General features: G+C 43.7%; 1 protein-coding gene across 1 annotated transcript; it reads left to right on the top strand.

The window, feature by feature from the left end:
• Positions 1–60: 60 nt before the first annotated feature.
• On the top strand, positions 61–10,396 carry LOC135525564 (F-box only protein 30-like). Its single transcript, XM_064953254.1, has 3 exons — positions 61–232; positions 2,868–5,187; positions 5,664–10,396. The coding sequence occupies exons 2-3, from the start codon at positions 2,926–2,928 to the stop codon at positions 5,865–5,867; spliced, it is 2,466 nt and encodes an 821-aa protein (XP_064809326.1). The 5' UTR covers positions 61–232; positions 2,868–2,925; the 3' UTR covers positions 5,868–10,396.
• Positions 10,397–11,762: the final 1,366 nt, after the last annotated feature.

The raw sequence follows: 11,762 nt of genomic DNA, 5'->3' as shown, positions 1-11,762 counted from the left end.
ACGTCTCCAGCCAAACTTCTCTACATGATGACGTAATCAACTAGCGCCACTTGTAGCAGCTATCCAAAGATGAGCTAGTTTGCTTTTTACAACACAGCGACTGGAGTCGAAAGACACGACGTGATTATTTGTAACTGTCTAACAGTTACAACATTGCCGAACTAGTTAATTGTGTGTGGCCGAATATAAAGACAAGACTCATTTGCTGTGTCGTTTTTTTTCTTTCTTACGGGTAAGCCAACTTTGCCAAGTAACAGTAACCAGCTAATTTAGCTATAGTAGTCGTTTAGCTAGTTAACGTTAGTTCATTTTCAAACTGCTTATTACCTGTAATTAAATCATATGGGTGTTTGTTAGCCGCTAGCTAGCAATGCTAATTTAAGGCTAAAGTAGACTTACAAATGGGAACTGGCGGGTGTTGCTAGTCTAGACATAGTTATTTTCTATTTGAAGCCGCTAAGCCAGACATACCACTTGCCATGCAGTGGCATGCTTGGCTGGCTATCATTTTAACTGCATCATTGTGATCATCTAGCCAATTCGCTTGCTACCATGTTTAATTACATGTTTGTTAGCAATAGAACCACAGTATCTCTCAGACTCTAGGCAGCATTTTGCGTTCTCCTACAGCTCTCAGCGATTAGCTTCGCCCACGAATGGCTAATAATGCGAAGTACAGTCTCGATGCTGTGTTTTTAACGTTTAGAAACGTTAATAGTCATGGCTTTCATCACCGATAAGGAATCCTTCAAATAAAACAGATAATTTCCGTAGCAGAAATGCACAGATCCATACAGCTGTAGAGTGGACTTCCTGAGTTACATTTACACACAGGTGTTCAGAGTAGGCTAATTAGCACAGGTGGTCACCTGATGTCTTCTGTCTGTTTTCTGTATATAAGGTCTGTAACATGGATATATGGCCTTGTGGGAACTCTAACCCTATCAAGGTGTGTATCGATTAAACTTTTTTTTCTTCATGATTTCTCGCTGATATTAAAGATAAGGTCCTTTAAATGCTTCCAATACAGTAGCTCAAGCGACGTGCGTTAATGTTCAGATTGAGCGTCGGGACTCTTTAAACTCCCCCATACAGATGACGTCTTTTCCCAGTAAAATACTACTTGAGTTAAAAGTATTTGGTTTTAAATATACTTAAGTATCAAAAGTAAACATCCTTAAACATTCCTTGTGGTAAGTAAACCAGACAGCACCATTATATTTAAAATATAAGGATAGCCAGTGGCACATTTCAAAACTCGGACATAATTTACAAACGAAGAACATGTGTTTTAGTGAGTCCGACGGATCAGAGGCAGTAGGGATGACCAGGGATGTTCTCTTGATAAGTGTGTCAATTAGACCTGCTAAGCATTCAAAATGTAACTAGTACTTTTGGTTGTCAGGGAAAATGTATGTTATTTTGTAGTGAAGTAAAATATAAATAGTACAGTACCCCCAAAAACTACTTAACTCCTCTAGGGTACGATGCAATAGTCCAGACGGGAGAGGACAAGTGCCTGGATTAGGACCTGCGCCACTTGTGTGAGGTGGGGTCGTACTCTACAGATGTTGTAGAGCATGAACCTGCAGGAGGGAGTCACTGCTTTGATGCTGACAGGGTGTTGTCCAGGGTGATGCCAAGGTGCTTTGCACTCTGGGAGGGCAACACTGTGGAGTTGTCAACTGTGATGTATAGGTCTTTGAGCAGGCAGGTGTTCCCTGGGAGGAAGAGCAGCTCTGTCGCGGTGGGCCGACATCCAGGTTGAGATATATACCAGGCATGCAGAAGATGTGTGTTGCACCTGGGTGTCAGAAAGGGGGGGGGAGAGAAAAGTAGTCAACCCTATTGAACATTTATGGGAGATTCTGAAGCATTGTCTCATCCCTCAAACAAAGTTCTGGACACTTGTAGAATCAATGACAAGGTGCATTGAAGCTGTTCTGCGGGCAACACCCTATTAAGACACTATGCTGGTGTTTATTTTGGCAGTTACCTGTATATGTCCAATAATAATTGCAAACACATCTCTAGTATTTTATATTTTCATTACACGCCACTTTCATGGATGACCAGATATTCCAAAATGGAATCCTATCCTGCTGTTGTATTTATAGTCATTCAAGGCCTGTCAAGCCATCCAAGCCCAGCAGTGCAACGTTTCTCCTTAGACTGTCATGGTTGGCCGACAGTTGCTTAAAATAATCTTCAAACTTTGTCATTATCAAGCTATGAGCAGGCTAGTGAGGCCAAAGATGGTGAATAAATTAAGATGTCCCACTCTGAACCTTTTACAGTTGGAAAGAAAATGTTGCAGTTCCTGTCTGCTTAAGTGGCTTTCCCATATGCACCAATGCAATAACAGCTGGTTCTGATCTGCTTAGTTCATTGACTGTATATGAACCAGAAAAGGGAGCAAGTGAGATGTCTCGCTTCCTTTTGTCTCTGGTGAGAACCACTGAACTGGCCTCTGCGTTGTACAGCCTCACCATGGGGTCAAAGGTCATGAACCCCGTGGTACTTTAGGTTATATTCTAGAACTGGTGTGACCGTGTACTGCAACCCAAGATGGGTGTGGTGAAATGTCATGCAGCAGCGGAAGAGATCTAGTAAACAGAAACCGTCTGAGACGCCAGCAGGGAGCAGGCACTATGCTTTTTAAAGGCACCAGACGGCTCGAGAGCCGGTCAGTGGGATAATGGAACAGGACAGGATGTTTCTAGCAACTGGGACATGGCCTGGTTGGTTTTTCTATTCATAAACTGACTGTGTTTGAACTTGATTTTGTCTATTTTAATTGGACCTAAATTGTCCAATTTAATAAATGTTTTGAATAATGTTTTTTTTTTCTCCTCTCATTATTACAGGCCACATCACCCCTAACCCCCCACACCCTTTTAAATCCAGAATATCAACACAACAACGATGGATGAGCTCCATACCCACTGCCTGAACTGTGTGAACCGGAGGTGTATGATTCGCACAGAGACTGGTATGTCCTGTGATCTCATTGGCTGTCCTCTTGTCTGTGGGGCAGTCTTCCACTCCTGTAAAGAGGAGGAGCATCATTTACTATGCCCGTTTGAAAGAGTGCCTTGCCTCAACACTGGATTTGGGTGCCCTTTCACTATCCCCCGGATTAAGATGGCTAAACACCTTGAGACGTGCCCGGCCAGTGTGGTGTGTTGCACCATGGAGTGGAACCGTTGGCCTGTGAGCTATTCAGACCGGAAGTCCTATGAGCATTTGAGCAATGTTGAAGTGGTGGAGCAGCTAGACATGGCCCTGGCTCTGCAAGATCAGAGGATGCTACTGGAGTCTCTTAGAGTCACCACCAACACGTCAAAGAACAGATCTAGTAAATCGGCTGAGGAAACATGTTACAAGATCGCTGATGTAATGTCAAGTGTACCAGAGACTGACATTAGTAATGGAACCGTTGAAATGGATGAGGCTGCTGCTTTGACTAATGGAGTGGTTGAAATGGATGAGGCTGCTGCTTTGACTAATGGAGTGGTTGAAATGGATGAGGCTGCTGCTTTGACTAATGGAGTGGTTGAAATGGATGAGGCTGCTGCTTTGACTAATGGAGTGGTTGAAATGGAAGATGATGATGAGTCTTATAGTGAGGTACACAAAATAAAGTTAGCGGCTACCTTGGCCGTCCTCAGAAGTGCCAAGGACATAGACTTGATCAGTGTAAATGTTGAAAACGGTGAGAGAGAAGGGGTTCTCCATAGGGAAGAGGACAGTGATAATGATAATCATAATGATTTGAAGAATGTAGAGATGAAGGCAAGTGACACAGAGTCGGGCTGTGAGCTCGGAGCAGTGGGCGGAGTGGACTGTGGATTTGGAACAGACGGGCAGGGAGACGAGAGCTATTGGATAGAGTCTCCAGAGGAAGTGGAGAAGGACCATGTGATGGGTCTTGCTGAGGTGGGTTGTCCTCCTCTCAGTAATGGTTTCAAGCATGAAGGAGACAACCAAAATCGCTTGAGACAGCGTGAGTGGATGGATCTGAGCAGATCTCCACCCAGACGCTCTGAAGTCAACAGGTTTTCAGACTTCAGGCTGGTGATGCCTTATCTCTCCATGCCTAATATAGTAGCACCCCTGGAGACCTCTGGGCCCCACCCTCCACCACTACCCATCCACTTGCCTCTTCCCATGCCTCTCCCAAATCTGGAGCCCTACAATGTGCTCCAGCATCTGCCCTTGGAGATAGAAGACAGGTGGCTGGAGAGGAAACTTCAGAACCTCCAGGTGCTCAGGGGGATGAGTGTGTTTACATTTAACGGGCGCAGGGCTCTGATGTCTGACCCCTATCTGTTCAGAGCCAAAATGGAGGACAAGTCAGTGGACACCTCAGACCTGGAGGTAACTGACGATCCATTGGGGCTCCATGGAATCGACCTGATCACGGCAGCACTGCTCTTCTGTCTGGGGGACTCCCCTGGGGGCCGCAGCATCTCAGACAGCAGGTTTGTAGACGGCTACCACGTCGACTTTGGTACCCAGACTTTCTCCTTCCCCTCGGCAATACTGGCCACTAACACCATGGTGGGGGATATCGCCTCAGCGTCGGCCTGTGATCACGCCAGCCCTCAGCTCTCCAACCCCAGCCCCTTCCACTCTCTCCGGCTGGACCTGGTTCTGGAGTGCGTGGCCCGTTACCAGACCAAGCAGCGCACCATGTTCACCTTCGTGTGTGGACAGCTGTTCCGCAGGGACGAGTTCTCTTCGCATTTCAAAAACGTTCACGGGGACATCCACGCCGGCCTGAACGGCTGGCTGGAGCACCGCTGTCCCCTGGCCTACTACGGCTGCACCTACTCCCAGAGACGCTTCTGTCCCTCTGTTCAGGGCTCCAGGATCATCCATGACAGACACCTGGGCTCGTTTGGGGTGCGGCCCGACATGCCTCCCCAGAACGGCGATAAAACCCTCCCCAGGAATGCCTGTCGGTTCGGGTCCACCTGCGACCACCTGAGCTCCTTGCCCTTTGAGCTGCAACAGTATGTGGCCAGTTTCCTGGATGGCTTCAGCCTGTGCCAGTTTTCCAGGGTCTCTCGGACAATGAGGGATGTGTGTGGCAGTTTACTGCAGTCCAGAGGCATGGTGGTGCTGCTCTGGGAGAACACACGAAGGCCTGATGGGTCATCCTCATGGCAGATCCAAAACAAGGTTAGTCACTTACTGTGTATGCATGTGCATTAACATCTGTATCCAGGCTGTATCGCAACCAGCCGTGATTGGGTGTCCCGTAGGGCAGCACACAATTAGGCCAGCGTCATCAGGTGTAGGCCGTCATTGTAAATAAGAATTTGTTCTTAACTGACTTTCCTAGTTAAATAAATGCTCAATTGAATTTTATCTAGTGTAATTTTCCCATAAATCTATGATCCATGGAATAGTACGACGGTCTGAGATGTGTGGGGATCTCAAGTTAGAATTCACACCTATTTGCTGACCATTGAATGCAGGTTGTCCTGTCTCAACAAAATTGTCAATTAGATTAAAGGCTTGGCAGGGTAGCCTTGGCAGGGTAGCCTTGGCAGGGTTCCCCTGCCAAGGAATACAGTATGACATATAGTATATCAATGGCTATATCGTTATTGGATGAGAACTCATTTGTTTATAATATTCTGTTTGTGAACCAGGTGTGGCGATTTAGCACAGCCTTCGGTACAGTGAAGGAGTGGAAGTTTGCCAACATCACCAGTATGGCCGACCATCTGAAGAAGTGCAAGTTTAACACCATCACCTGTCGGGACGAGGCCATCCCTCTGCCCTGCATGTGCTTATCCAGAGAGCTCACCAAAGAGGGACGCTCACTGCGCTCAGTCCTCAAGCCGGTATTATGAGTAACTCTATAAAAGGGTTGGAGTCCATGGGTATTAAAAGTAGTGCACTATGTAAGCGTTAGGGTACTATTATGGACGTAGGTCATTTCAATCAATTCATTAAGTTCTTACAGAAGTACTCCCAGAATTCACTGAATTGAAATGCACTTCAACCCTGCTCTATGATAAGCAAATACAAAATGCTGCTATCGTTCTCTTCCGGTCTTGACAGGAAAAAAAACTGAATTGTTTTCAACCTATTTGATATGCATACACACGGAGTGGACAAAACCTGCTCTTTCCATGATCGACTGACCAGGTGTATCCAGGTAAAAGCTGTGATCCCTTATTGATGTCACCTGTTAAATCCTCTTCAATCAGTGTAGATGAAGGGGAGGAGACAGGTGAAAGAATAATTTTTAAGCCTTGAGACATGGATTGTGTATGTGTGTCATTCAGAGGGTGAAAGGGGCAAGACAAAAGATTAAAGTGCCTTTGAATGGGGTATGGTAGTAGGTGCCAGGCGCACCGGTATGATTGTGTCAAGAACTGCAGCGCTGCTGGGTTTTTCACACTCAACAGTTTCCTGTGTGTATCAATAATGGTCCACCACCCAAAGGACATCCAGCCGACTTGACACAACTGTGGGAAGCATTGGAGTCAACATTGGCCAGCATCCCTGTGGAACACTTTTGACACGTTGTAGAGTCCATGTCCCGATGAATTGACTGTTCTTGGGGACGGCGCAACGCAACTCAATATTATGAAGGTGTTCTTAATGTTTTGTGCACTGTATATACTCTTGTTACCAATGTACTGAATAGATTATTTAACTTTTACATACTCTGTCAATGTGTAAATAAAAAATATTTTTGACATTACATTTTCTATTTTTATAAGATAACGAAGTTCGTACTGTGCCGCATTGACAACAAAAGAAAATGGAGCCTTAACCTATGATAAAGACTTGATTTCTGGTCATGGGAGGGATCTGATGGGGATTTTTAATGAGTAGATTCCTCATTGTCCCCCGGCTAGAGCGATTTACAACATCTTGCACGGTTTTATATACTTAGGGTGATCATGATTTTTGTTGAGTTTGAGTCAGCGGATCATGCCATTTACTGTTGAGTCAGCGGATCATGCCAGTTACTGTTGAGTCAGCGGATCATGCCAGTTACTGTTGAGTCAGCGGATCATGCCAGTTACTGTTGAGTCAGCGGATCATGCCATTTACTGTTGAGTCAGCGGATCATGCCATTTACTGTTGAGTCAGCGGATCATGCCATTTACTTTTGAGTCAGCGGATCATGCCATTTACTTTTGAGTCAGCGGACCATGTTAAGATATTGTCAGTGTAGCTATTTAATGCCGGGATTCAATCCGATCACGCTTGTAGACAACGCAGATTTTAAAGGTAAACTTGGCAGATGTCAGCTCAATTATTTGAAATTACCTTTTAAAAGTAGGTCAGAATGAATCCCGGTCTAATTCAACCTCCATCAGTATCAGGCTGGACAACAATGTTGACTGTTTGAGTTAAGGGTGATTGGTTGTCTTTCTGTATCAAATCTCCTGTTCCTCATTTGAGAACAATGTTACTTCTGTGAAAACCATTTGTGTGAATACTTGTTATAGATCAGTGACTCCTGCAGGTCCGGGAACGTTGGCATAACGTTCCGATCATTTAGAGTTGTTCTGTATGGAAACTGATCATCATTCAATCATGGGCATGTCTATAAGTTATCATATTAGTGTTTTTATCTTTGTATTTTCCTCTTGGCTCTACGTAGTCACTGTGTTCAGAAGTTGCCTGCTGTGTCTCAGGGTTTGTAAAACATGGTTGCCTTCCAAATGGCACCCTATGAACTATATAGTGTTCTAATTTTGACGCTCTGGGGTCAACAGTAGTGCACTGTATAGAGATTATGGTGCCATTTGGGTAGTTGCCATGAAACTGCATCAATAGTGCTGGCCATTACTTGTGCTGTATTGCCTGATTGACACTATAGGGCCGAACCAAACCGGACTCTGTAGTGTGAATCTGGTTTATGTGTAGAAGATGCACTAATCTACCAGTCTTCACTTGGAACAGTCACTTTGTTGTCATGGTTATAGAGTGTGGTTAGTTCTAGGACAGATACACCGTTCAGTATTACTGATGTTTTATTACAGTGTTGGTACTGAAACATTCAATTCCATGTCCTCAAAACATCAATAACCTATCCATCATTTGACATGATTTTCTCCGGTTTGAATATTAGTTGAAAATATGTTTGGGTTTGGAAGTGGAGTGCAATATTTAATTAATCAGTCTTAAAGATGGTGTTAATGAAATTAAGGCCTGGATTCAATCCGATCGCAGCTTGAAGAAAATGTGGCTTTAAAAGACAATCTTCCAGTGTTTACGGAGATCTCATTCACAGTAAACGCTGTATAATTCGGTTCATTTGGAAATGACCTTTAAATGACTCTTTGTCGGCGAAGCACAATCGAATTGAATCGCGCCTTAGTTCATGGGTTTAAGATTGGGTTGTAAACGGCTTTGGATCTTAAGAGCAGTTTGCATCTGTTCTTTTTAAAAGGAAGTACATATTTATTTTACTTCAAGTTCTTCTCTGAATCCCTGTACTGTTTGTTCTTCCCTGAGTGTTTTATTACATTTTGGGGGGAAAGACCAGTGCAAACATGGCATTAGGATGAACACCCCGGATGAATAGTTTGAAACATTTTGATATGTTGAAATAATCTACGCTTGTTTGGTTTGATACACATTTTGATATGGTGAAATAATCCACGCTTGTTTGGCTTGATACACATTTTGATATGGTGAAATAATCTACGCTTGTTTGGCTTGATACACATTTTGATATGGTGAAATAATCCACGCTTGTTTGGCTTGATACACATTTTGATATGGTGAAATAATCCACGCTTGTTTGGTTTGATACACATTTTGATATGGTGAAATAATCCACGCTTGTTTGGTTTGATACACATTTTGATATGGTGAAATAATCTACGCTTGTTTGGTTTGATACACATTTTGATATGGTGAAATAATCCACGCTTGTTTGGTTTGATACACATTTTGTACGTGTTTAGTATTCTTCCTGTTCGATTCTTCCGGTCCGGTTCGATTGTCATTGGGTCTCGGGTCAATTTAACTACAGCTGATAGATCCGAATGGACACAACCACGGCTCTGCATAGAAAAAAACATTTCTTAAAAACATATTCTAAAACATATTTATTTTATGCTAATATGGTGAATTTATTGATTTATAGAAGGCCTAGACAACATATAGTATAAAGACTTATTCATTAACCAGAAGTGCAACTTGGCTGATCACTTGGGTCCAATCAGGTCTGTTCTAGTATTGGTCTATGTCTGGTTGTACTCAGGTCTGATTTTAACCTATTGATCATCCCCACATTATATCTTTGGCCCAGATCTGTTTGATGCTTAGACAAGTCTGATGGTCGTTGATGACCAATGACTAGGAGTTGGCAAAACAGCACAAACAGATCTGGGACCAGGCTAGACATGTTTCTGCTCGAGTCCGATTTATTTCCCCTTTTTTTCTGCATGTGAGTGAAGAGATTAACCGTCATTCTTAAAAACATGAATTATCCATAAAATGCAAGGTTATTTTTCCCACTACAATAACCTTTCTAACGGTTGTGTGTGTGCCTCTATACAATGGGATTATCTGTATTTGACTACATTTGATGGTAGTATTTGCAACAATGAAATGACAGCTTTAAACAAGAGGCTACATTTCTGTAGTGTTAAATTAACATTTGACAATAAACCGCATTGTAATCTGGCAGTGTAATTTAGTTTGAAACTTTTCTTCAACAATTTATGTTATAAAGAGGTGATTATTTATGTATGGCCCAGTTTACAAAACTCTAGTTAAATAACACATTGTTGAAAAAAGGTTTGAGATTAAATCATACTGCCAGATGACAATGAAGTTTATGGTACATTTTGCACTTAAAGCTAGAATCCTTACTTGAAACAATAACAAAGGGTCAAAAGCTGAGGGGTGAACCTGGAGAAATGTAACTGCTCAAATAGACAGATCTATGGATGCAAGGACTGCCCATCCATGGTATCAAAATGATAGTTTTAACCATGTTTTGAGGCTATACAGTGTTTGTTTACATTTATATTGTTTACAAACACTTGAGTAAAACAAGCTTATATTTGGGGTTCTAATGGGGAATGACAGCTGAACTAATAAATTAATGAGGCATTTATAAGTTGTGTTATTCAAGAATCAATGGATATCATTAAAAATTGATGTAGCATCTAAGGATTCTGGCTTTAACGCGTTACTTTTGCTATACGAAAAAGTTTTCCCGCGGTGTCTTACTGTTTTACATGTTTTGTTCAGTTTGTTTTACCGGCCCTGGTGTAAAAAGCTCCTTCACATTACTGTGTATCATCAACAGCATTTTCATCACCAATAAAAGTTATTCTTTACTTGCTACAACATGGTTTAAATATCTTCTACGAGAACAGCATCATGTTGACTGATGGTCGAGTCTCAGCTGCTAAAGGTGTGTGCGAGACTGGAGGAGGTTGGGTCTCTATCGGTGAGGTCTGGTAGCAGGGTCTCTATCGGTGAGGTCTGGTAGCAGGGTCTCTATCGGTGAGGTCTGGTAGCAGGGTCTCTATCGGTGAGGTCTGGTAGCAGGGTCTCTATCGGTGAGGTCTGGTAGCAGGGTCTCTATCGGTGAGGTCTGGTAGCAGGGTCTCTATCGGTGAGGTCTGGTAGCAGGGTCTCTATCGGTGAGGTCTGGTAGCAGGGTCTCTATCGGTGAGGTCTGGTAGCAGGGTCTCCATCGGTGAGGTCTGGTAGCAGGGTCTCCATCGGTGAGGTCTGGTAGCAGGGTCTCCATCGGTGAGGTCTGGTAGCAGGGTCTCCATCGGTGAGGTCTGGTAGCAGGGTCTCTATCGGTGAGGTCTGGTAGCAGGGTCTCTATCGGTGAGGTCTGGTATCAGGGTCTCTATCGGTGAGGTCTGGTAGCAGGGTCTCTATCGGTGAGGTCTGGTAGCAGGGTCTCTATCGGTGAGGTCTGGTAGCAGGGTCTCTATCGGTGAGGTCTGGTAGCAGGGTCTCTATCGGTGAGGTCTGGTAGCAGGGTCTCCATCGGTGAGGTCTGGTAGCAGGGTCTCCATCGGTGAGGTCTGGTAGCAGGGTCTCCATCGGTGAGGTCTGGTAGCAGGGTCTCCATCGGTGAGGTCTGGTAGCAGGGTCTCCATCGGTGAGGTCTGGTAGCAGGGTCTCCATCGGTGAGGTCTGGTAGCAGGGTCTCTATCGGTGAGGTCTGGTAGCAGGGTCTCCATCGGTGAGGTCTGGTAGCAGGGTCTCCTTTCCTGCAGAAGTAGGAACATCTTTAGAACCCGGAACTGAGCTATAAAAAGGTCCAACAATAATGGAATAGAACAAAATAAAAATGACCAAAAAAAGACTAAACAGACAATATGACAATCACTGACTGGCATTCAAACCGTGGCCAACTATGTTTTGCTCACAGACCTCCCCCATATCCATCTGTACGTATTACACTGGGAGGGTGTTATTATCTCTGTACAGAGAACTGAGAAGACAACTCTGGTTCCATTAGCTTTACCTTAGCAGAGGAAACTTTGGAAACCACCTTGGACATGACAGGATGTCCTGGAGACTCTATGAGTAACAAATGCAAAAAAAATAAAGTGAATTATGAAGAGATGTTTCACTGCACAATCAATGGGCGTATCTCTACTGCTGTAATCCAACCAAAACATCTCTGGTGAGAGATATTGTAGTGTATAGTAGTTACATTTCTCAATAAATCTTACAAAGCAGAAATAAACTAATTTAAGTGAATCATTGGCTCCTGAAAGCAGCTCCAAACTGGT

The sequence above is a fragment of the Oncorhynchus masou genome, chromosome 32 (assembly GCF_036934945.1).
Source record: "Oncorhynchus masou masou isolate Uvic2021 chromosome 32, UVic_Omas_1.1, whole genome shotgun sequence".
NCBI classification, from domain to species: Eukaryota; Metazoa; Chordata; class Actinopteri; order Salmoniformes; family Salmonidae; genus Oncorhynchus; species Oncorhynchus masou.
This window is presented reverse-complemented; position numbering and strand designations above follow the sequence as displayed.